This window comes from Cydia strobilella, chromosome 6 (genome assembly GCF_947568885.1).
Source record: "Cydia strobilella chromosome 6, ilCydStro3.1, whole genome shotgun sequence".
Taxonomy (NCBI): Eukaryota; Metazoa; Arthropoda; class Insecta; order Lepidoptera; family Tortricidae; genus Cydia; species Cydia strobilella.
The window spans coordinates 11804112-11830583 of NC_086046.1; the positions used below are offsets into that span (position 1 = coordinate 11804112).

The following is a 26472-nucleotide window of genomic DNA, read 5'->3' on the forward strand; positions in this document are numbered from 1 at the left end:
ATTTTGCAGTGCTTAACACATCCAATTGCTGTCGAATAAGCCTTCAAGTGCGTATCTGGCAGCAATAACTTAAAACACGACCTAATTTACAAATCATTTTTAAAACGTAAAGGCGTCGCTATGAGATAAGTATAGAGTCAATCTCCATCGTACTGAACTACTGAAGACACTGCAGAAACACTGTATCTTATGTTGTTTTTTTTTTCTGCAGTTAAAAATCTGCGATGGAAAACTGGACGCCAAGACAGAGCCGGTCCCTACGCGTATTCAGAAAATCAATGGGTGGGTTATGACGACCCGAAATCCATAACTGAAAAGGTCCGTATAAAAAACCCATAGATAACAACTTTTTTTAAATAATTCTAACGAACCATTTCTGTAACATTCATTTATTTACTTTCGTACTTAAACTTAAATACCTATAAAAAATAGCAAAAATTACAATGTAAAATTGAATGTAGCTAACTATAATAAATAACTTTTCCCCTCACTAGCTCGGAAAGTTGTCGTTTATCCTTCAATACAAGCGGGGAAAAACGCGCACTAGTGGGGAAAGTCATTTGACCGTTTGGATGGAGCGTGTTTAAGTAGCTTGACAAATAACAAAACGTAAAACGCTCATGATAATGGTTCGTTCGATATTAATTATCATTAAATAAATGGTTTGAGAATCTAATAAAAAATACCAAATTTAGCTTTATTTAATGATTTTAAGTCATAAACCTTAAAATTCCATAAGAAACGATTGTTTTTTTATAGTGATGTTAAATATAATTCTGAACGCACAAGGAGTCGATGCAACTTCAAAACGCATCGTTGACATTTCGTACATCAGAAATGTCAACACTGTCAACAATTTTTTTACTTAAAACCTTTTCTCACCGACTCGCGTAAAAATACATAACTTCCAGAGTTTTCTGTTATAATATCGTAAAGTAATGAGTGATTCCAGTGATGAAGATGATCTAACGCCTGTGGATGTCGCACTTTCCTCGCTATAGTGAGGTGAAAAGTTTTGTGTTACACACGGGCGCAAATGTATTTTACTTCTCGTGTGTTGAACCACTCGCTACGCTTAGGATTCTATTTTAGAACCACTCGCTTCGCTCGTGGTTCACCTATAGAATCCTTTCGCTTGCTCGTGTTTCAATTCTACACTCGCGGGTAAAATACAACTTTGCACCCTTGTATAACAAATAATTATTATACTTTGGTGGTTTGGTAACGCTTCGGCTTTGAATTTGGAAAAAACTGAGTACCCTAGATTGTAAAACGCGTTTTAATGATACCGACTTAAGGACCAACATAATTGTTATTAGATACACGTGCTGCGATTGGACTTATTATCGTCGTCTAATTAGGCCAATTACTCACACTATTGAAGACAGTAATTACAAATTACAGTAGTTAATGGCTTTATGAGTGCCATGCAACCGCACTAAGAAAACTTAACTCACTCAAACATTATTCTTAAAATGCACAAACATTAATTTTTAACGATAAACGTAATATCCACCATGAAATTAATTTCATCAATTAGATACATAGGTTTGATGTGGTTACAGTACGAAGTACGATTTTGATACGAACCGTAACATATTTTTCTAGTTTACAAAAGATGTAAGTTCCGTGGAAGTTAGTGTCGAATTAACGCAATAACAGTAGAGTTTGAGTTCGGAAGTCGGAGCGCAATAGCTTTGATTTCCATAGAGGTTCAGCCTGCTCATAGTGCTAGCGATTCGCCAAAAAACGCTGCAAATGGTGTTAAAGCCATTAAAATCGGCACGATTGATCTTTAGTCCATATAAATCAATTTGACCCGAAGCACCGAAAAATAAAATAAAAAACCGGCCAAGTGCGAGTCGGACTCGCGCACCGAGGGTTCCGTACTTTTTAGTATTTGTTGTTATAGCGGCAACAGAAATACATCATCTGTAAAAATTTCAAGTGTCATCACGGATCATGAGAATCATGAGATACAGCCTGGTGACAGACAGACAGACGGACAGACGGACGGACAGACGGACAGCGGAGTCTTAGTAATAGGGTTCCGTTTTTACCCTTTGGGTACGGAACCCTAAAAAGGAGAGGAGTTATGACGTCATCTTTTTTTGTATGGAAAAAAATATATATTTGTTCGTGTGTGAAAGGCCATTCTAAGCCAGTTCTAAAAATATATCATATCATTAATTACATTTCAGTCACGTGTTTTAAATTAAAATAAAATTTTCAAAACATACCAAATTTGGGCTCCTTCAGATACGATACCGTTGAATAATTTTATGTGAAATATTATTATATTCCTAATATTCTCATATTTAATCCCAAGAAAGTAATTTTGAAAATAATTTCATTTAGTTTGGTCGGAATATTTCTTAAATAGGAACATGCGAACATGCGCCCAAGATACCGTCGTTTGAAAAATAGTCATAATATTGAATTCGAAACGTAGCAGTAAAGTAGCGTGAAAATGAGAAATTGTACGGACTTTGACTTTGGAAAGTCAGAAGATCCTTTATGCTGTGATATATTACCATAACCATAACACATACTTAGTTTACTTTTAGAGACTTCTAGGCTAGTAGGCTAAGGTTGCTATGGTGAATTCTTATTGTTATGTTAACTGCATTAACATATACCTTCACAATGCTACAAGTAGGTACCTGTAGCATTGTGGAACATTGCATGAAAAGAAACCCGAAGTAGGCAGGTAGGTACAAGGTGCTTATCATTTATCATATATTATCATTCAAGTATTTAATTAAGTTTCTAGTCTGATACTAAAATCATATACCTATGTACTATTTTATGAATTTATGACAGGTACTAAGACTTTTCTTCCTATAGCGTTGATTTTGGAACCATTAGGAAAACAAATTACGAATACGAACTTACGAATTTGTATGTAAATATATTTGCGCTACTGCCTAACAATCGTACGCAGGGAAACATACTTAACCACTTATTGACCGTCGAGCTACGAACGTTAGTTTTAGTTTAACAGCTGGATTCACTATTGTTACTTTACTTTAACAGGTAGAATGGGCTATGCGCCAAGGTCTGGGCGGGGTGACGGCATGGGCTATGGATCTGGACGACTTCAACAACCGTTGCTGCGGGGAGCCGTGGCCGCTGCTGCGGGCTGCGGGCCGCGCCCTCGGCCGGACCGTACCGCAGCCCGCCGACGCCTGCGAACGCCCGCCGCAGCCCGTCACGCCGCCGCCGCCTACAACAACCACCGTTGCGTCTGATGGTGAGCTCACTTTATTTCTTATTAAAGCATTGTAAACTTCTTTCTGGCTTAATCTGCTCTTCTACGGGAGAGGCCAGGAAAGATGGGGAGGGATTTTTCATATTTATGGCAAGACGGAATGGTTGGTCGTCAAAGACTTTTTAGTTTCGTACCACTATTGGTTATTATCATTGCTTTACATTCCAGGATCCGCCGGCGGAGACCACGTCCACCCCGGTCATGACTATCCGACCACGCAGACTACCTGGCCCGCTTGGAAGCCAGAGAGCACTACTGCCACCACGGCGCAGACCTGGTGGTCTCAGCCCACTACCATGAAGCCTACCTCCACAACACCTACGACCGCGCAAACGTGGTGGTCGCAGGCTACCACTACTACTATGAAACCCACTACTACAGTCAGAACAACTACTACAAGAAGGACGACCACTCAATCATCACAATCTGGTGACTGTTTTACACAATACGATACGATTAGAGAAGGCGAATCTTCAATTTGACAACGTAAAGCTATTCTTATAAATGGCACGCTAAGATAGTGCACCCGTTAATTTACAATCTAACGTAGGTTAGGTTAGTTTGTAATCTTACTACCGATAGTTGTGTCGCTTAACTTTAAACTCGGGTAAATCCATTCGACCCTCTCAGCAAATATCTACCCTATTACCTTTCCTTAATACCAATCCATATTCTTGTTAGTACGCATAAGTCAAAACGTTGGTTAAACGTTGGTAGGTTGGTGGTTGGTTGGTTACGCGGCTCAGTTTATAATTTAACTAGCGAGATTGTAAACTGACTAGTAATTAAAGTAATTAAAGGATAATGATCAAAGTACACAAACTAAGAATACAACCATCTTTGAGCAATTTTTTATGAGTGAATTTTTCACCACACCAACTGGTAAAGGCCCTCTTGATTGTTCAAAAACTAATGAGAAAGTTGCATTTTATCCACATGTGGGGCAAAGTAATCAGATGTAAATTTTGAGTTGTTTCCTTATGTTAGCTGGTAGAATTGACTTTTAAATTAGGATTTTGAATGATACCTACATCTTTATTACGTTCATTTGGATTTGATTTGGTTAGATTTTTTTGGTACTATTTCGTAGTTAATATTTTCCTCACGTTGGTGTGGTGAAAAATGTTGTGTTTCACTCGGAGGCAAAGTTTGTGTTTAACCCTCGTGCCTTAAAACCCTCGCAACGCTCAAGATTCCACTTTTCGAACCGCTCACTACGCTCGTGGTTCAATTTTGGAATCTTTCGCTTACTAGGGTATAAATATTAGCACGAGCGATTAAACAACAACTTTGCCCCCTTAAATAAATAATTAAATATTAGGGGACATCTTACACAGACCAACCTATAAGCTCCAAACTAAGCAAAGCTTGTACTAGGCGACGGTATACATACTTCTATAGATAAATACCTACATACTTATATACATAGAAAACACCCATGACTCAGAAACAAATATCTGTGCTCATCACACAAATAAATTCACAGGCAGGCGGGGCACTACCCACTAGGCCAGACCGGTCGCGCAAACGGCAAAGAGGGTGAAACGCCGGAGTGGGTTTAGTGGGTAGGGCCAAGTTCTCCCTCCCCTCTCGCCAGATGAGAGGGGACAGGAGCGGCGAGTCCCAGTCCCCCCCCCCCCCATCAATGGGCTTCCCGCGGCCGGGGGGGACGGTGCGTAAATGCATTTCCCACTCCGAAAACAAAAAATAAAAATTAAAAAAAAGGCCAGACCGGTCGCATAAATAAAGCTGTTAACCAAATAACTATTACGATGTCATAAACAAACCAACGTATGAAGTAGTTTTATGTACCAATAAATACCTATACTACGTAAGTGAAATAATAAAGTGAACCACTAAATCAATAAGAAAAACTCAAAAGCTAAAAGGTGGCTAAAAGTGACTAAAGCCAATATGCGACAAAAAAATGTTTTGAAATAAATTAATGATTCTTTTTTACAGCGGAAGGTAAACCCTGCACTGCGGGCGAATACCGTGAGGCAGCAGGCGATTGCGAAAGTTACCTCCAATGCGAAGGTGGTGTTTGGCGTAAGCATCGCTGCGCGCCCGGCCTGCATTGGTCCGCCGCTACTACGCGCTGTGACTGGCCCAGCTTCGCCAAGTGCTCAGGTTGGTCACTGGTCAAGTAGCTTCCCATACCTATGCTGTGGGACGATCTGTTACTGCTACCTCTAAAAGGTACGTCACGTGTACAGTCGACGACAATGATATGTTTATGATTCTGCCTTATAACAAAGGAGCAAAAGTGTAAACATGTATTTGACGTCAACTGTATAGGTACCTACTGCAGGACTAGTCCGCCACTATCGTTGAGACTGGCCCCGCTTCGCCAAGTAGGTACCCAAGTTTGTCTAGTACCTATATTAGCTTTCCTTACCTAAAGAGGAAGGACTGTGACAGCTAATTCGATTGCGACACGTAAAGCACAGGCATGAGCAAGATACCTTGGTACCTAATTGCTCAAGTGATTGTGGACAGTTCTCGTCACGTCCCATCGTACCTTATTGTCCTTATTATATCCTTGTAATATAAAAATAAAATATATAACCAACAACCAAATGCATTTTATTCTCCAGCGACTTCAAGCAGCGAATCAACTACAGCTACAAGTACACTCGCACCGATTACGGCACGACCCCCGCCGAGACCTACCACTACCACCAGACCCCCTACTACCACCAGAGCTACCACTACCACCAGACCCCCTACTACCACCAGAGCTACCACTACCACCAGACGCACTACTACGACTACGCGTAGACCAACTACTGAACCAGCAAGTTCTGGTAATGACACAGAATAAATAATAGCTTACTACGTACAGTGGTTCACTGTATACCAAAACTCTTGTTTAGGTATACCAAACGTGCCTAAACGTTTCCGATTGGACATACATATTATATATACTTGTGTGGTCAGCATTTTTGTTACTGTTTCTGCAACCAGCTGCGACGCAGTACACAGTGTTAACTTGCTTTAGACATATTTTATTGCGACACGATCGGCCTAGCCAAGGTGACAATCGCTATCGCTTCGCCATCGAATCGCTTTGTGTCTCTCTATCACTCTTCCATATTAGTGTGACAGTGACAGTTGCGTTTCGTTCGCTACGTAGCGCTAGCGATTGGCATGTTGTCTACGGGGCCTGATGCAGGCCGCGCGGCGCGGAGTGATGAGTTACGTTAGCGGCGGATTACCGTAATGATTAATTAAGATTCTGTTTAAGCTAACTCTTCGCCGAGTTGCCAGCAAGCGAAATAGAGTAGGAAGTCTTCAAACTTTTGGTCCCGAGGGCAGCAGCTGAGCCTCTGCTTCCTTTTCGCGGGCCGGGTTATATGGAGTTGGACATTTTTCTCGGGACAGATTCGCAGGCTCATAGGCCGCAATTTAGAGACCGCTGATATAGAGTGTTTAAGGCCAAATTTATAGAAAATGTGACGTCTATATAGTGGCACTCCACAAAATGGCCATGCCAAGTTGTTGCACAGTTAGCTTGGACGGACTCAAATAAACATTCTTACCATTAGGGACATAACACATTATATTGGTCCTTCGAACCAGATTGCTATATGAACTCATACAGATGTCACTGCATAATTATCTTCCATCGTATTTTCACGGACACCTACAAACGTGTCTTGCTATTTCAGTCAATCTCGGTTCAAAAAAACTGAGGTTGACTGAGGTAGCATGACAAATACGAACGTTTCCGAGAAAATACGATGGAAAACAATTATGCACTAATACATCTGTACATATATGGTGGTGCTTAGTTCGTAGAAAATTTCATCCATTAGCGCTCAAATATAACTTTTTTTTTGACGCAGGTGTTAATGCATTTACACATCTCACCCTGGGCTGGGAAAGCCAATTGGGGGGTGGTATGCGGGACTCGCTGCTCCCGTACATCCTCTTTTAGCCAGAGGAAGGCGAGGAAAATACCCACTAAAATCCCCTGCGGCGTCACCCTCTTTTACCGTTAGGGGAGCGTCATGGGATATGGGATCGCTTGCGGCATTCTATCCGCGAAACGCTTAAACATAACTATTACTTACCTACCACTCCTTCTTACAGCTGTACACATGGTCTTTCGAACCAAATGTAATAACTGCTTCAGAAAATACCCAATAATAGGTATTGAATTACCATTACTAAGAAATATTGTTGTACTTGTTGTACTTAACCTGTTAAAAGGTGTTCTAAACGAGTTCATACAGCCAAATCTTAAAGTTGTTATTCCTAACTTGCCCTTTTTTTCAACAGGGGATTTCATGGATGGAACACCATGCAACGGCCAAACATACAAGTCCGTAGCAGGAGACTGTAACGCATACTTGCACTGCGACGGCTCCGTGTGGCGCCGGCAGCGCTGCGCCCCCGGCCTTCACTGGAGCCCTAAGCAGAACTATTGCGATTGGCCCAAATACGCCAAGTGTGAAAGTGAGTCATTATAGTCAGCACTTGTTCAGCGACAGTTCGTACGCTGTCCTCGTCTCGGGGTTCGATTCTGGACACGGCCTCTAATGCTACCATCTATGTGTGGAAACACTTGGTGGCTCGTTCTCACAACCCCTTTTTTATTAATTGAAAGATGACCTGCATAATATAATTCACAGGTTTGTCAAGCACTTCGGCTGCCTTGCCGACCCGAACAACTACTAGAATTCCAACCAGACCCCCTACCACACGTAAGTAACTAGTAACCGAGAATGTTGATTTTTCTAACATAGTGCAGGTATTTATTTATAACATAATAATAAAACAATTCCAAAAAAACCTTTTGTTTTTCATGTACATATTGTGTTGTACCTTCCTTTTGAACTCATTAACTGCACATCTTTTACGCAAGGCACGTCATACTGCCGCCATATATTGCTCGTCTTCGCCGATGCTTTACGCGGAATCAAATACAGTTATCTAATTACGATTGTATTCATCATGCCTAAGCGCTATTAAGTGGGTTGCTATTCGGTGCGTGTGGATTGGATTATATAACGCCAATATCATTCTGTAACCATTAGTGAAGTGAAACAGGAGCAATATCATCCGCCATATGTCTTTGTATGTGTGTCGAACAGATACTTAGCGAATTAATAACCGTATAACTCTTGGTTGATTGAGCTAATCAATGTTTCATAAGAAAATAACTTTCATGCTATATATACCTAATGCTTTACTAACAGCTCAGCCAAGCAACGTCCCCGCCGAAGACAGCTCGTGCAAATCCGGCGAGTCGATGACGTCGGCCAGCACCTGCGACGCGTACTTGCTGTGCGTGAGCGGCCGCTGGCGCAAGCAGCTGTGCCCGCCCGGCCTGCACTGGGACAAGCGAACCAACCGCTGCGATTGGGCTGAATTCGCCATGTGCGATGGTTGGTATCTCACTGACATATCTCCTGAGATAAATGGAGAGCGAAAGAGATCTCACATTAAAGTGCTCCGAACAGAGTGAGTAGGAGTTAGTCGAGACATCGCCCGGCCAGCAAAGGGACAAGTAGACTAACTGCTGCAATTGGGTAAAGTTCATCATATGTGATGGTTTGCATTGACAGCTGCTGTTATATTAACTGCTACTAAGCTTTTTACTTCCTAGATTTTCATACATCAACAATCCTTAATTTTAAAATTAATCATACGAGAATATTTAATTACCTATCAGAGTAACAAAAGCTCCACAATCACAATGAAAAAATACACATCAAATCGTATTTAAAGAAACCTGTAGTGATTTATGGTTTCTGTTATTTAGGCGAACCCGGTGCAACGAAATCTCCGCCTACATCCACCAAGAGACCACAGCAATGGACCACCTCAAAGAAGCCTACTGAAAACCTCACGACCGCGCCTTCGGTAAGATTAGTGATTGATTGGTACGTCTTGTACCTACATCATCATCATCATAAGGCTTTTAACATCTTGACAGATGATTTATGTAGCGTCTGTATGCGAGGAACAACGTCTCTCGTGACTGTATAAGCCGATGCGGGTCCGGCATTTGTGGCAGCTGAAGTAGGGAGTCATGTCGGCAGTAGCATCAGCTGGATTGTGCCTCTGTGCGCTTTACGAGCAAGGTCCCTACATCACACACATTGTAATGTAATCTTGTAGGTACATGTATATTTTTTTAGTAAACATCAATTCATTTTCAATAGTGAAATGCGTTTTCATCATATAAAGCCTGACCAGTAATATACGATCATTGTCAAGAGGGCGCTGTTATTTTCATGTATAGGGTGATAGTTCAGTATAATATGAAAATATTAGTTCCCGTGAAATTCCGCAACATGGCGCGTGATCATTTATATACTCGTTTATATAGGTATAGGAAGAGTGACTCTCGATCTTCGCAACGAACGACAAGATTAAACCAATTTTTTATCAAGCAGATACGTCTGCGAGCGATACTACTGTTATATTAAAGGAAAAAGGGAAAAAATACGCTTCCGGTTCGGCAGGGCAGGATTTGGATCCGCGACCTCTGTAATCCCTGCATCTCTTAACCAACTAAGCTACGGAAGCCTACCACAACAACAATAAAAGACAATATTAAAATTGTTAGGAAACTCTTTATAAGCTAAATATTCAATGAGCACTCGAAAAAATTACCAAGTGAAATCATATGTATGATTGTAGGTAGATATGTCTATTTGCGAGTGTTTCTTGTCCTTTAACGAGTACATGTGTGATATTTATTCTATTGTTCCGCAGCACTGCCAAACCGGCACTTACCACCCGCACCCTCAGTGCGAGAAGTTCTACGTGTGCGTGAACGGCCAGCTGGTGGCGCAGAGCTGCGCGCCCGGGCTGGTGTGGGGACCCAACGGCCAGTGCGACTTCCCGCGCAAGGACTCGTGCGGCGACCGCCGGAACATGCACCCCGCCGCGCCCGTCTCCATCTCCATGCAGCTACAGGACCAGACAAGTTAGTAGACTAAACATCTCGACGCCGGTTATTGAAAGCTTATTGTGCACTTTCGCAACAAAATGTTTTTGAACTGTATGGCAAAGCATGTATCCGCGACCAAGTCGTTTGAGTCTTAATAACAATTACCTAGGTAACTTAAAATACGGGTATCTTACTTATATGTATAGACTCATGTAAATAAACCAGTTTGCTGTGAATAGGCATCACATATTTTTCATCTAACTTTTAGTAGATAGCAAAAAAATAGATAGGTAGTGTATGGTGATATCAGCGGCCGCTGTAGATAAAATAACATAGTGATAATATTTTTAATATATACCTGTAAATACATAATAAATTAATTGATCCGATAACTTTTTAACGTTTCATTTCCACCTATCCTGCATGCGACATGCCTTTTTATACTCCGTCGTAGGTAAGTTGCAACCGTACATGTTAATTGTGATAACAATACCTAATGAAATTTTAATAATACGACATCATAAAAAAGGACTTAATAATGCTTTGTCGATCCATAGAAATATGCGAAAGTGGTGAATACGCCAAGGTTGAAGGAGTCTGCACTCGCTACAGACACTGTCTCTTTGGAAAGTTCCAGGAGTTCCCTTGCAGCGCTGGCCTTCATTGGAATGAGGTGAGAACAAAGCCTACCAAACACCAACGCATGCTATAATATACCTATAATAGGTCTTCAAATTAAGAAAGAGGCGAATGAAACAAATCAAATTAAATTTTTAATTACGCTGACATTCATGTCATGTCCATAACGAATGTTGTTGTGTATGTGAGAGGCCTTTTTTGAAGATTCAATAAGTACATATTTATGTAATTTCGTCCGAATTGTCATTTTTCAACCGATATTTGCATTTTAGGAAAAACAAATCTGCGATTGGCCCAAGAGCGCGAAATGCAAAAGCAAGAGTGGAATGACAACAACACGGCCGATGGTGGAAATGCCTTCCAAACCCGCTATTGACCACGAGCATATAGATCACATTGAACCGGCACGTCCAATTGTTTCTACGCCCACTCCCACACAACCAGAAGTGCCTAGTAAACCATCTCTTCTAAAAAGTAAGTACTACCGACAGATTGAACTACCTACCCATTAAATATTTCAAATAAATTTGCGAAAGAGTGTGCACCATCACTTCACCTAGAAAACATACTTTGGTTTTATTAACAATTGACAACTGTGTTAACTTTACTTGTTTAACTGGTTTATCCAGCCTCTAAAGTTCATATTATTTCGTAAGAATCGGAAGGTGTCTGAATAAGGTGTTTGAGGTTTCTTCAATCTTCTTGTCCTTTGTATCGCAATGTTTAGTAACATTTTGTAGCACCATATCGATCTTAACTATCAACAGGTAGGTAAGTTGCTACTAAATGCTGGAACAGATTTCCTTCTCTGAAGCGTGCTCTCAATGCCATAAAAAGTTCTACATTCTAATCTAATCTATATTTTCAGCTAAATACAAGGTAGTCTGCTACTACACGAACTGGGCGTGGTACCGACCAGGCCTGGGCAAGTACGGGCCGGAAGATATCGACCCAACTCTATGTACGCACATCGTCTACGGTTTCGCTGTACTCGGCAGCGATGGTCTCATCACGGCGCATGATTCTTGGGCGGACTATGATAATAGTAAGTTACCAATATCTCAATGCTAAAAAAAACCTATGATTTACCTTACATTTATGTCGTGTGTGTTCATAAGAAAGTAGATAAATGTTAGCAGCAGCGTCTGGAAAACCTAGATGCTAAGCGTCATATCCGCAAGACACGACCTAAGCTCTCCTACACGTAACCTACACCCGCAACTCGACTGGACAACTCCATTGCGCATCGTGTGACCGCGTCTTCAGGAAAAAGTTTGATTTTGCGAGCTACTTTAAATAAATAAAATAAAAAATCATTTATTGTCGCAGTAAAAAAAAACAGTAGTAGGTACAATAAGCTTAAATTACAGCAGTATTATACAATTACATATACAAGTAGGAACTAACTATATATATATCCGGATTATGAAATGCCCTAATGTATATATAGGTATACACATAAGGGCATTTCATAATCCGGATAAGAATTGTTGATGGGGTCGCCATTGCCGGATGCGGCAAGGAAGATTGATGATGGTTATGTCGAGTATATACCTACTACCTATAGGATCTTTTACAAACACGACTAACGATGCACAGTATGTTTGCACACTTTGCACCTTAGTCATGAAGGTGATCATACTTGGCAAGATGCGTGAGCCGCAAGTTAGTTTCAGAATGATATATGTAGTTCAGGCCATCCAAATGAGCACCACTTTGACAGCATCTTTTAACCGTGATTTTAGCTGTCTCGCTTTATTATTGATTCGAGGTACATTATTTAGTCATTTCGATGCCCTTTGAAAGTATTGCAACATTTGCAGGTTTATACGAACGAGTGGTCGAGTACAAGCGCTACGGTGTCAAAGTTTCCTTGGCTCTGGGCGGCTGGAACGACTCCAAAGGAGACAAATACTCGAAGCTAGTGAACGATCCTATAGCTCGAGCCCGCTTCGTCACGCACGCTGTGCAGTTCATTGAGACGTACAACTTCGATGGACTTGACTTAGACTGGGAATATCCTAAGTGTTGGCAGGTAATTGATTTTGGAACTATGATTTACTTGCAGGAATGTATCTGATGTAATGTAAGGTCAACCGGGTTAATTGCCAATTGCCACTATAGGGTTATTACGTCTATTCGAGTTATTTTTTTAACAACGTTAGTTACTACAGCTCCCTCCATCTAGAGAAAAAGGCCAGAACTACTTGGAGGACATCACGTAACATAGAGGCTTAGAGGGCGTTTTACCGAATCGTATTCAAAATTCAAATAGTTGGCTATTTTATGAATTAGTTTCACCCCAGACCTACACGGTGTATGAGGTAAGTCCACAAAATCCGTTTAAATCCTTGTTTTTTTTTTAGATCTTTGGTAATATTTAGTAATAAATGTGCTCAATATTAATTAACTGAGATATGCAAACCACAATTTGTATTAAGTAAACTAATAATATGCTAATAATACTTCTGTTTTGGAAAAAAAACCATGTCAAATTCTCGGAGGATATTTTTTTACTTGGCAAAATGCGTCAATAATGTTGAGGTAATTGCGTCTATGTAACGCATTTGCCCCAATGTCAGTGGTCAACAACCTTTTTACTAGATACGTAGTTTTACCAGTATACTTGATACGTAGTTTTAGCAGCTATTCAAAAACGTTTCGTCAGTAGAAAAGCTCGCAAAGTTAAAATTTCAGCCCTTCGACCATACAAAATTTTCTAATTCTAGCTTTTCTACGGAACGGAACTTTCTTTTTGCTTGTCAAGTTTTGCAATATAAAGAATACCTACATTTTCCAGTTTTTTTTTACCAGAAACGCTTTCGCCCGCACTAAAACAAAACCTCCAATTTTCTTAACATTCGTTCTTTAAACGACTAAAAAGGTTTACAGCACCTGGAAATTAGGTTTGGACAAATGCGTCTACAAATTAGGGACGCATTTACCCAAATTATATTATTTTTTACTTGATGTTGACAATTGCTGTTTTTGGCCCCTTGTATTGATTATACCTTCTAAAATACTGTATTATGAAATTTATGTCAATTTTCATAAGGTTTGAAAAGTTTTGTCGTAATTGTTTATAAATTATTTTAAAAAGACGCAATTTGCCCAAATGGGACAAAGGCGTCTAGTTCTACGGTTGGTTGCTCTATTGTAAAAAAAATGTGAAAACTTTTCCTTTCAGGTGGATTGCTCAAAGGGTCCCGATTCCGATAAAGAAGGATTTTCGGATCTAGTCCGTGAGTTATCGGCGGTAATGAAACCTAAAGGCCTGCTTCTGTCATCTGCTGTGTCCCCCAACAAGAAGGTCATAGATGAGGGCTACGACGTTCCTGTGCTGGCAAGATACCTGGATTGGATCGCTGTGATGACCTACGATTATCATGGACAGTGGGATAAGAAGACTGGACATGTGGCGCCACTCTACTATCATCCTGATGATGATACTACTTATTTTAACGCTGTACGTATCCCTTTCAATTGTTGAATCTGTGATGTACCTACTCGTATTGTAATTGTATGATAATGATATTACCTAATGTACCTAATAATAATGTATAGTATAGAATAAGAACAAGCAAAATTTACATGTATTTTTTTTTAATATTTTGATCAATAATTGAAAAAAAAAAGATTAAAAACAAAACTCAAAAATTGAATCGTGGGCTGCCTTGCCTGATCAGAATTTCATTCGATTGATCGTACCTATATGATTTTTCATCATCATCATCATCAGCCTACTCTCGTCCACTGCTGGACATAGGCCTCTCCTATTGAACGTTATTGAGCACGATCTGCGGCTACTCTGATCCAGCTCTTGCCAGCTGCCTTGCTAAGGTCATCGCTCCATCTAGTTTGAGGGCGTCCTACGCTATACGTTTGCTGATACGCGGTCTCCACACACATATTTTACATAGGTACTTATATTTTATTTTAGAATTACACCATCCACTATTGGATGTCCAAAGGCGCGCCATCAAGGAAGCTCGTAATGGGTATTCCGATGTACGGACAAACATTCACGACCGGGGTCCAGTGGGACACGGATCCAGACCTGCTTGGTAGGAAAGATGCTACCGGGTTGAACGTACCCGCTGTTACAGGAGGTGAAGCGGGCGAATACACTAGAGCCAAGGGTTTCTTGGCTTATTATGAGGTAATTTAAACAACCTTGATAAGTACTTAAAACCCTGATCTCTACGAAAGATATTATACGTGGATTTAACATACATTATATAAAAAATAATGAGTCCTAACGTGTTCTGAAATACGTAAGGATCTTCGATAAGCATGTTTCGCCCTTATCTGAACTTTCCGTTACATTAAATCGAAGACCTGTTAATTATCTTAATTTAATCATAATGTACCTTTTATTAACTTGTCATTCCAATTATTCCAGATCTGTGACCGAATTAGGAGTCAAGGATGGATAATGGAAAAGGATCCTTATGGAAGAATGGGCCCATACGCTTACAAAGGCAATCAGTGGGTTGGTTTTGATGACATGGATATTGTTAAGCAGAAAACGGAGTTTATTAAGTCTTTGAATCTTGGAGGCGGTATGATTTGGGCACTTGATCTTGATGACTTTAGAAACAGGTAAGTACAGCCTTGTAAATAATCATAAATAATGGTTTTGTTTTTGAACCCTATTTATTTATTTAGGTTAACTGGAAAAGATCCCTCTTAGGGATAAGTTCGCCTTTGTACTACTTTTATCTGATGTAACCTGGATTCCTTTCTTTTTCGTACAATAAAGTGCTTATATAATCAATAGCACAGCATGGCGAATAAATCATTATACTTAATATATAATTCTAGATGTGGACAAGGAAAACACCCTTTGCTCAACACCATCAAGAAAGGTTTACTGAATCCTAAAATAGAATTGAAGCCCGTTCATCCACAGCCGACCTATCCATCAACCACAAGCAGACCATCAATAGATGACTACGATGATCTTGATGACATAGAAGTAAGGCCCGGTTATAACAAACCGACCTGGACAACTACCGTACGTCCTATGAGACCTACTTCACAAATGAGCCCTATTGTTCAAACTACAAAAAAACCTACAGTACCACATGTTGAAGAAAGATACAAAGTAGTCTGTTATTACACCAATTGGGCTTGGTACAGGTTAGTTATTGGACTGATTTTTTATGATACTCTAATGTAGTTTAATTGTACCGAACTAACTGATTTTACCTGACTAATAGTTGTATAAGAAAAATAATAATTTAGATACTATCTACCTCAGTAACCATACTAACGTTGCCTTCTATCTTTTCTCTTTAATGCCTATCTAACTACATATTCTATTCAAATTGAAATAATTACACGTGTGAATAAATCTAATGATTCACAAATTTCTCAATTGTCTCACTTTCAGACCAGTACCAGGAAAATATACTCCGAGTGACATCGATCCTTCACTGTGCACTCATGTTGTTTACGCATTTGCTGTCCTCGACACTGACACATTAGTTATGAAACCACACGACACATCTTTGGATATTGAAAACAGTATGTAACAAGCACCTAAATAATAAAATAATCGAAAATCATCAATCAATTTGAAAGTCGCTAGAGAATTCATACTATTCTCACTGTGACAAAGTACAAAATGGGTAGGAAATTAAATAATTTGACTGTGCCTAGTTAATTCAAAACATAGTTCTTGTGCTTCGAATTAATTTTATCTTGCAGAATTCTATGAAAAGGTAACTGCACTAAAGAGCCGAGGTGTGAGAGTCGTAATTGGTCTAGGCGGCTGGAATGATTCTGCTGGCGACAAGTACTCGCGTCTAGTTAATAACCCGTCGGCTAGAAAAAAGTTCGTTGTACACGCGATAGACTTCCTCGAGCAGTTTGGCTTCGACGGACTGGACCTAGATTGGGAGTATCCTAAGTGCTGGCAAGTAAGTAATAATTAATAATCATAAATAATAATTAAGCCGTTTATTCCAATAGATTACATTATTAACATTCCATGCATCGATATATTTACTACACTAAAAACATAACATAAATGATTATTTATATTTAGTTAACAAGTTAGCATCAATTTTACCATTTGTATTTATAGCATTAGAAATTAATTTATATATGGTGATAATTTTAAATTCTAGTATTTGTTTTATTATAATAATTTTCTTAAATCTACAACTATCTATTGGGCTGTCCATTTTCGGACATAGGCCTCCTCCCTCCTGTTCCACTCGTTTCTGTCGGTGGCTACTCGGGACCAGGTGATGCCCGCCTCGGCAACGATGTCATCTCGCCAGCGTCGCCGCGGGCGGTACGCGTGCCGCGTAGAGCCGCGCGGGTACCAGTGCAGGATTTTCTCGCTCCATCGTCCATCATTAGTGTGAGCCGTGTGTCCAGCCAGGGACCGGCCCGCTATCCCTTATCGGGGTTTTATAAGGGTATTGCATAAGGCTTAACTCACCATACCCTTTGCCAGACGAAACCCTTTGTTTTGGTTTTAAAAACCCTTATATAAAGCTACCACATTTGAGTAATCGGTAGCCCAAATACCCTTACAAAACCCTTATCATCCGCTCACCAACACCTTGCATATTGCTTATAAGGGTTAGCCTTATAAAGGGCTTCCCTTTTAGCATATAAGCGTGCTAATTTAAGTCGTCTACCTTGTTCATAAAGCACACATTACTTCGAATCCGAGCGATCGTCGGCGGCGACGGCGGCGTTCTTTGACTAGGCACGTATTTTCTTTCCTTTTCATACACTACCGTAGATATATACTAATCCTGTCTCTTTCACGCAAAGGGAAACCTTTATAAAAAGCGCTTAAAGATAAGGGTAACCCTTATTAAGGGCTAGCCTTATATTTGGTTAGCTTTTCAATAAGGGTTAGTCAAAGGTAAGGGTATGAATGGGCTTGCAGTTTAAAAGGGAAAGTCTTTCAATGTGTTAGCCGTGTTTAAGTGTCGCCCATTGAAAGGGTTTTATCGCGGAAAGGGTTGTCCGGTCCCTGTGTCCAGCCCATCGCCATTTTAATTTGCAAGCCATTTCCGCTGCATCTATTATATTTGTGCGACGGCGGATATCTGTACAGCGTACTCTATCTGTTAGCCTGATATTTAACATACTCCTTTCGGCTGATCTTTGAAACACTTTGAGTTTTTGGACAAGTTCTTTAGTTAATGGGCAAGTTTGGCATCCATATAATAGGGTAGGTGTTACTACAGAGTCCATAACTTTTTTCTTTAATTTGATGTTTAATTTCGACTTAAATATGTGTTTGTGCGACCAGTACGCCTGCCAGGCTTTTTTAATGCGTCTCTCGACTTCTTGAACCTGGTCGCGATCCTTGACAGTTATATTTTGACCAAGGTATATGTATTTTTTTACGTATTCTATATTTTTGGATGATATTGTCGTAGAAATAGCATCGCCGTTGGTCATAATACAGGTCTTTTCCGGGTTCATTTCTAAACCACACTTTTCACTTTCAATTTGTAAGGTTTTCAACATGTATACGAGCTCGTCGTGGTTTTCTGTCATCAAAACTATATCATCTGCGAAACGTAGGTGATGAAGCCGTTCTCCATTTACGGAAATACCACAGTTTTGCCAGTCCAGTCTTCGAAATATGTATTCTAGTAGAGCCGTAAATAAGTTGGGCGAGATTGGGTCTCCCTGTCTTACGCCACGTTTAATTTCGAAATATTCTCCTTTTCTTTCTAATTTAATTAGAGACTTTCCTCTGTTATATATTTCTGAAAGAATATTTATATACTTGCTGTCGACGCCTTGTTCTTCGAGTGCGATCCATAGCTTTTCGTGCGAAATTGTGTCAAAAGCTTTTGTGTAGTCCACGAAAGCGATGTAGAGTCGTTTGTTATATTCGCTGTACTTCTTTATTACTTGTTTTAGAGTGAAAAATATGTGGTCGATCGGCGAGTAGTTGCGCCTGAAGCCTGCTTGCTCTACTGGTTGTTCAAAATCTAGTGTTTTTCGTATTCTGTTTAAGATTACAGTCGTAAACAGCTTATACATAGATTGCAGCAGACTTATAGGGCGGTAATTATTTATTTTGCATGGATCTCCTTTTTTGAATAATAATGTAATAGTCGAGGTTTCCCATTCTTTAGGTATTTTTTCTTGAATTATTATTTCATTGAATAGAGCTCTCAGAAGAGGAGTTAAAGGTTCTTGTATTGCCTTTATGATGTCGTTGGTTACACCGTCTTCCCCGGGGCTTTTCATATTTTTCAAGTAAGTATATAAATATATCTATCAGATTTTTTTCCCCTCAATAACACTACAAATTAGTAACAATCTCAACAGCAACAATGGTATGATTACAGGTGGAATGCGAAAAGGGACCCTATTCCGACAAGCAAGGGTTTGCCAGCTTAGTAAAAGAGCTTCGCTCTGCTTTCGACCCCCGAGGACTTCTTTTATCTACCGCCGTTTCTGGAAGCAAACGAGTCATCGATTATGGTAAGCAGCAGCAGCAGCAGCAGCAGTTTATTTAAAATTATGGATGTATTCATCAGCTTCCTCGCGTTATCCCGGCATTTTGCCATGGCTCATGGGAGCCTGGGGTCTGCTTGCCAACTATGGATGTATTCTTTTTTTAAATTTTTCAAGCAATGCAGCATAGGTGTTTTAGTGTAAAAAACATTAGTGTAAAAAACTTAAAATTTAATTAATGGAGTAAATTGTAATTGTATTACACAGCATACGATGTGCCAACCTTGTCTAAAAACTTGGACTGGATAGCACTCATGACATATGACTACCACGGCCAATGGGACAAGAAGACCGGTCACATTGCGCCCATGTATGCTCGCGAAGACGACGATGACTCTACTTTCAACGCAGTAAGTTAAAAAAAAAGACATCATTATTTATGGTAGCCAAAACTCTATGAATTAGTTACCATACATACATCACATTCTTTTACAGAACTTCACTGTCAACTACTGGATCCAGAAAGGTGCAGCTCGACAGAAGCTAGTTCTGGGAGTGCCCATGTACGGGCAGTCTTTCTCTCTCCTAGACAACTCTGCGAACGGCCTAAGCGCACCCGCAGACGCTGGCGGTGAGCCTGGAGAAGAGACTAGAGCCAGGGGCTTCTTAGCTTTCTACGAGGTAAAGTTTGGCTTATAAAATGTACCACACCAAACATTGATTCTAAAAAGATTCTTCTCTCACATACGTTCTTATGGCCTATTTCTGACAGATATGCGAACGCATTAGAGTTTATGGCTGGCGAGTGGTCAGAGACCCTGGTGGCCGCATGGGTCCATACGCAACGCGCGACGACCAGTGGGTGTCTTTCGACGACGATTTCATGGCGCGCCATAAAGCGGAGTATGCACGTGCAATGGGACTCGGAGGAAATATGGTGTGGGCTCTAGACTTGGACGACTTCACGGGCCAGTACTGCGGCTGTGGCAAGAATCCGCTGTTGAGCAGTATAAACCACGTGCTGAGGGGCAAGGAGGCTCCACCACCTTGTGAACTTCAGGAAGGTCAGTATCATTTCAGCGAAATGTTATGTTAATCACACCTTGACCAACTTAACAGAGACAGCAATTTGAACTACTTAAAAGATATGTCTACGATCGGGGTCATGAAATTGATTTAACACTGATATTTATTTATATCCACAGTACCGGGTGCAACAGTACCGACAGCTGTCACAGAAGGCGCAATAACCGATACGTCCAGTGAAGCGGAGTCTGGTGAATCTGCGCCAGCTATTCCTGAAGTGTCCGACATTCAGACAAGTGTAAGGTTCCTCTCACCAATGCGTCGAACACATATTCTAAAGAGACATTGCATTACGAATTATGTAATTATAATTATTCGTTTTACAGGGCTATCTCGATGGCAGACCTTGCTCTGGAATGATGTTTAGAGGCGACGACACGAATTGCAATAAATATTACCTATGTTTCAACGGAGTATACATGCAGCTTACTTGTCCGGATGGTTTACTTTGGAATGGAGTAAGTAATTTTGATGTACAATTGTTTCTTCATTATCCATGTTATTATTACATCCATCCATAACTAATTACATCCATCGGTCTAACTAATTGTTTTCTATTGCAGAATCACTGCGATGAACCACATAAATCCCGATGCAGGACCAAAGCGAATCTAAGAATAACTGCTGGGGAAGGTACTGTCGTGGACTCGGAAGAAAAACCGATTGTTGGGTGTTATTTCACTGACTGGGCTTATTACAGGTCAGAGCTACTCTTAATTTCAGCTTTACTGGAACGTTTATCCACTAATTGTTTGCTAACTCATACCATAGTAATTTTATTTATTACAGACGTGAAAATGGAAGTTTTGGTCCGGATCAATTAGACGTTTCCATGTGTACCCATGTAATTTATGCCTGGGCCAATCTTGACAAAAAGTCTTTTAAATTGATCCCTGGAAATTCGGAACTAGACGTAGAATATGGTAAAAAATGATCTCGTTTTAAATATAGAAATGTAAATTTAATCTTATATTGCCATTAAAATATTATTTCATTGATAATTGTAGACTTCTACGGAAAAGTTACAAGTCTCCGGCATACTGGAGTGAAGGTGATCTTGGGCGTTGGTGGTCTCGAAGACTCAGAGGAAGAAAAGTGGCATGAAATGGCTTCAACCCCACAAAACAGAAAGAAGTTCAGCAGATCTGTTTACAGATTCTTGCGGAAATGGAATTTTGATGGGTTGCAAATTGCCTGGCAGTATCCCGGTTGTAATCAGGTCAGTTTCGGTTTTCATAATAATTAATACAAATACTAATATCTATTATTGTACACATGGTCATGGTCATTTTGACATTGTTCGCAGGTCCCATGCTCATCTCATAGACAACTCGCAGAGCGGGACAACTTCAGTTCATTGCTGATAGAGCTATCGCAAAAGCTTCGGTTTTACGACATGGAGTTATCCGCCATGGTCGCGGCATCACCTGAAATAGCTTCTACAGCTTATGATCACGCAGTGCTCAAAGAAAATGTTGATTGGCTAGCAATCGCTGCTAATGATTACTACACTACTTCCAGTGGACGGACAGGGTATTTGGTGCCTTTGGAGACAACGGAACAGTGGGACAATAACTTCGTAAGTATCTTTGATATTGTTTCTAACCTAGTACTTATCTAAAGTAGCAAAAGTTATATAAATGCAGGAAGAGCCTTCAATTGTCCCCAACAGAGCTCTCAAGATGCTGATGATGTTAACCTATTGTTTCAGAACACAACTGTGGAATACTGGTCTAGCGTAGTGCCAGGCAGACAGCTAGTGCTTGGAATCCCAGCTTATGCCAGGACGTATTCGCTAAGAACAGTGACTAACCGCGAGGTAGGCGCTCCCGTGTTCGGCCCCGGCGCACCTGGACCCTTCACCGGAGTTCCAGGCTTTTTAGCTTATCATGAGGTATGTCTTTGTAGATAATTAAATAAAAATACTAAAATTAAGTAATATCTAAGTCTGTGTTATATTTATACTCAGTTGTCAGGTTATATAAGCATATAGGCCGACAACTTAGTCTCTTTATGACAATACGAATATGAAATAGAAATCGTACCAGATGTTGCGTTGCCAGATACTCGCGAGTAAGAAATTCGCACATTGTACTTTGTCCTTGTTACCTCTTTAATTTCATATAGGTAGGTACACGGAGTAGGATGGAGATGGCAAGTGGGCGTTCCCGTCTATCCGACAGTTAGTAGCGACCGACTCACTTTATGCACAGACTATGCTCAGTTGTTGTGTAAACTTCATGCTCGAATGACATTCACGTCGTACGTACGCTCGTCTAACAAAAATTGATAATTAAATTTAAAATGCCGTATTGTGCAGTATTAAGCTGCAGAAATCACAGCGGTTTAAAAAATCTTTCACGTGGAGGTATTTCCTATCACCGGTGGTTATTTATTTAAATATAATCCGATAAATACGAAAAATCTGTTTCTATTGCATTATTTACGAATGTTCGTTAAGTAAATCTATATTTTATCAGTTAGAACTTAGAGTTCACAATCCTTTGTCACTATTCTTTACGTTTATCTGGAATATTCGCTATCCTAAATGTCAAATAACTTCGCTACTCAGATGCTGCGCAATGTCGATATTTATATCGATAAAGTTAAAGTTACGATATTTCAAGTTTGATGTTTGGTAGTTCGGTAATAAATTATTATTTTAGACACGTTTCTAATTATTATTTGGGATAATCAATGTCTTAGTAAATATGGCAGCTCTGGTCATCAAGCACTAAGTTAAGTCGGGGTCATTTCATGGCAACCTTTCAAACCTTCGTATTCCTTTACATACGTTTTTGTTTTTTACACCCATCATATTTTCATCGTTAATATAATTAGACTAGGTACTTAATGCACTTATGCGTACAATGCATGCAATGTGCCATGAATAAACGTTTTATATTTTCTATTTCTTTATTATTAATTATTGTAGGTTAACACAAGATGCCGATATTAAAAATAAATGGGTCAATGCTACTGGGCAAGAAAATTAGTTTCCGCAAAAATATAGCACCATTTGCTAGGAGCATTTCTTAGAGAAAGATTTCTGGGGATAAAATTGCCATACATCTCATCTAGCGTCCACACGCCTAAAACTTAGTTACTAATTTAGTAATTATTAGTGACATTCGGGCTCACTTAATTAATAAAAAGTGTACCACGCAAACTAGCGTGAAATATTGGAATTTTGCCGCCCCCCTTCCTGATTTGATAGGTCACAATCTTACAATCAAATCAAGTGGGATCGATGAGCCAGTTTCATGTATGCTTTCACACCATACAATTAATTTGACAATTTAATCAGGTTGTCCCGTCTAGATTGGCCTTAAATGCTGCTACAAGTAAATATATTGTTAAAGACGAATACTTACCTATGTAAGTAATTGCAGATTTGTGATCACAAAATAACAGCAATACCGAGTTAATAGACCTTTAAAGAACTATGATTTTATCTGTTTGACTTTAAGATATATTTAATGTTCACATTAACAACCTAGTTGGTCAATTAATAAGAAACAAATTTCTAGTTAGATATTTGTTGTACTGTACTACATATTATTTTTCATACAATCACGATTATCACTACCTATATTATAATCATAAATAAAGTATCATCTAAATGTGTTAAAACATACGGTAATGAAATATCAATACCTAACTGAACACACAAATATCGATAAAACACTCCGATTACACTGTCCCCTCCCTATATCGTCGAATGGAAAGAAGTTCCAACGGTTAGCTACTCGCAGGCGTGTAGAGGTCTCGAAAACACCAGTGTAACGTGACCGTGAGATCCGTAACAAACCATGCGTAATTAGACCTTACTTATACTGGTTTTTTAGCCCTTTTCTCGCCTGCTAAGTAAGTGATTTTAAAATTATATAAAATAACGCCATCTGGTGTTGAGTAGTTGTATTAGGTGAACGTTGAGCGAGCTTTTGTGAGATGAATGAGATAATGAAAGAGTCGTATGTCATATAGCTTTGACATTATAATTTAAACCGTCACTCATGTAGCCTACAGTTGATATTCGTTCGAGAAATGTCCACCGGTAATAACTTTTTGGTATGGAAAGTTGCTACGAATCAGAGCAATTTTGTAAGTGTGTGACGTATTTTAACGTGGCTATGAATGTGTGAGTTTAGCGACACTGGTTTTCATACTAAATAGGAGTCATTTCACATCCACTAGTTTATTAATTCGTGGGTAGGTATTTCGTAAAAAAAGTTTCGGTCATGCGAAGATTTGGGTTCCTTATTGATAATCTCTCTTTCATACCGATATGGAAGCATTACTTAGATACACTGCTTATTTTTCGGAAACGATTCATGTTAAAGCGAACTACTTTCAAAAGTTATTTTGGACCTTCAAAACTCCCGGTCTGTAGGACCCATTGAGCGTGTTTATTTTTTTTCACAGCGCTGCGCCTTCAAACCAGAAGACTGGCATGAAACTCGCACTCGAAAAGGCACATATGCCGTATACGGATCGCAATGGGCGTCATACCTGCTTCCGGAGGAAGTGCACCTGATGACGTCACTGGGCATGCGCGCGGGCCTGCGCGGCGCCGCGCTCTGGGCCATGGACCTCGACGACTGGCGCGGCGCGTGCTCCTGCGTGCCGCGGCCACTCCTGACAGCTATGAAGCAAGCCGTACATGAACCCCTGTTAGCACCTTCCTTATGTATATAGAAGTTTTTAATAATTTCCAAGATTGGTGATAATTTTAGAGTAAACTCAGAATGCATTTTTACCGTAGTTCTTAGCGTTTTAGTAATTGGATTTCTTTGACACGAGAAAACAAGAACAGAATGAAATGTTTGTCCATTGGTACTGCTAGATAGCATACGTTATGAACTTATGAATAATTTTTAAATTAAGAATCGTTAATCATAAACGTCTGTCAGACCTAACATGCCGTCGATTGTTTTCTTCTGTTAACGATGAATCCTTGCCGGGGACCCGCAAGCTCGGTTCTCCATACAAACGTTTGCTCTGAAACTTTGTACTTACAATAGGATAAGGTATATCTATGTCTATAATTATTTTATGTAGCTTCAGAATCTTCAGATACCATAGTTAAAAAAATACAGCGAATTTAAGTTTTTCAGAAAAACTTGTTTTTGCTCTATATTTCGTTTGTTATATAAACTGGAGCTATATAAACTAATTACAGACCTAGATATACCTCATGTCATTGTACGTGCAAAGTTTCATTACAATCCAACACGTAGTTTTAAAATGAGAGCGGAACTACGTTTGTATGAAAAGGTGTAATTCGGCCGAGCTTGCCGGGGACTTAAGATATTAACTATGTAAAATTACCTACTGTCCATTATATGGAAAAAAACACGTTGGTGAATTTTGTGGCAACTATTTCTAAATGAGATTGAAAAATACTAGAAAGTACTGTAGGCCGAGCACATGATTGGCGCGACAGTATCTCGCCGCGAGATAGACTACCCGTCTTTTACTAACTGTATGAATTAACGAGGGACGGGTAGTCTATGTCGCGGCGAGATACTCTCGCGCCAATCATGTGCTAGCCCGGCTGATAGCATAACATGTACAGAAATATTATTGTGATATTTTTTGTAGAATATAGAAAGTTTCTTAATAATTTTCTTTCTTTTATTTTTATTCCTGTTATCTAAAAATACCTTAATTATAGGTATAACGGTATAACAATACAGTACGTTTTTTCAAAAAGTTTTTAATGTGAAGATTATGTTCGTACGATTGATTGCTACCTACGAACCCCGAACCCTCGAACTCCCGACTTCAAAAAGCCTTATTCCAAAATTAAATTTATTATAAAGGCCTTTATAATTTTCCATTTTTATTTTTACTTTTATAAAAAAAGACAAGGTTTCAAATTCACAAACAAAACTGAAGCTTCTGGGACTTATTTAGGGGGATATGTGATAGATTTAATAGCTGCCATACTAACCACAGAAATGAGAGATAATATAAATCGTCACTTAACAATGTCACTGGGTGCTAAATTCTATCCCAAAAAGATAATTTTCACTGAAAACGACAAAAACTGTCAATCTGTCAAATTTGACTGATATGTCAAACAACACTAAACTATGTCACTTAGTACCAAACTTTA

General features: G+C 39.6%; 1 protein-coding gene and 1 long non-coding RNA gene across 2 annotated transcripts in view; one reads left to right on the forward strand and one right to left on the reverse strand.

Annotated features, from left to right (window-relative positions):
• The window catches only part of LOC134742133 (probable chitinase 10), a 49477-nt gene extending 24155 nt beyond the window's left edge, over positions 1–25322 (forward strand). Inside the window, exons 19-50 of the mRNA XM_063675098.1 lie at positions 212–318; positions 3037–3253; positions 3440–3700; positions 5234–5401; positions 5869–6078; positions 7556–7732; positions 7909–7980; positions 8476–8664; positions 9042–9142; positions 10001–10214; positions 10736–10851; positions 11090–11291; positions 11686–11862; positions 12641–12852; positions 14005–14283; positions 14758–14976; positions 15220–15419; positions 15642–15959; positions 16213–16346; positions 16530–16741; positions 19157–19292; positions 19533–19675; positions 19761–19946; positions 20038–20329; positions 20471–20589; positions 20678–20809; positions 20915–21051; positions 21141–21274; positions 21359–21570; positions 21658–21930; positions 22063–22245; positions 24777–25322. Coding sequence (XP_063531168.1) covers positions 212–318; positions 3037–3253; positions 3440–3700; positions 5234–5401; positions 5869–6078; positions 7556–7732; positions 7909–7980; positions 8476–8664; positions 9042–9142; positions 10001–10214; positions 10736–10851; positions 11090–11291; positions 11686–11862; positions 12641–12852; positions 14005–14283; positions 14758–14976; positions 15220–15419; positions 15642–15959; positions 16213–16346; positions 16530–16741; positions 19157–19292; positions 19533–19675; positions 19761–19946; positions 20038–20329; positions 20471–20589; positions 20678–20809; positions 20915–21051; positions 21141–21274; positions 21359–21570; positions 21658–21930; positions 22063–22245; positions 24777–25049 — 6005 coding nt within the window. The 3' untranslated portion in view covers positions 25050–25322. The remainder of the gene's footprint in view (positions 1–211; positions 319–3036; positions 3254–3439; positions 3701–5233; positions 5402–5868; positions 6079–7555; positions 7733–7908; positions 7981–8475; positions 8665–9041; positions 9143–10000; positions 10215–10735; positions 10852–11089; positions 11292–11685; positions 11863–12640; positions 12853–14004; positions 14284–14757; positions 14977–15219; positions 15420–15641; positions 15960–16212; positions 16347–16529; positions 16742–19156; positions 19293–19532; positions 19676–19760; positions 19947–20037; positions 20330–20470; positions 20590–20677; positions 20810–20914; positions 21052–21140; positions 21275–21358; positions 21571–21657; positions 21931–22062; positions 22246–24776) is intronic.
• LOC134742134 (uncharacterized) lies at positions 10058–26472 on the reverse strand. Its single transcript, XR_010127923.1, has 3 exons — positions 26308–26472; positions 24864–24996; positions 10058–10198 (listed from the first exon to the last, which is right to left on the reverse strand). It is a non-coding gene; the product is annotated as an uncharacterized LOC134742134 (long non-coding RNA).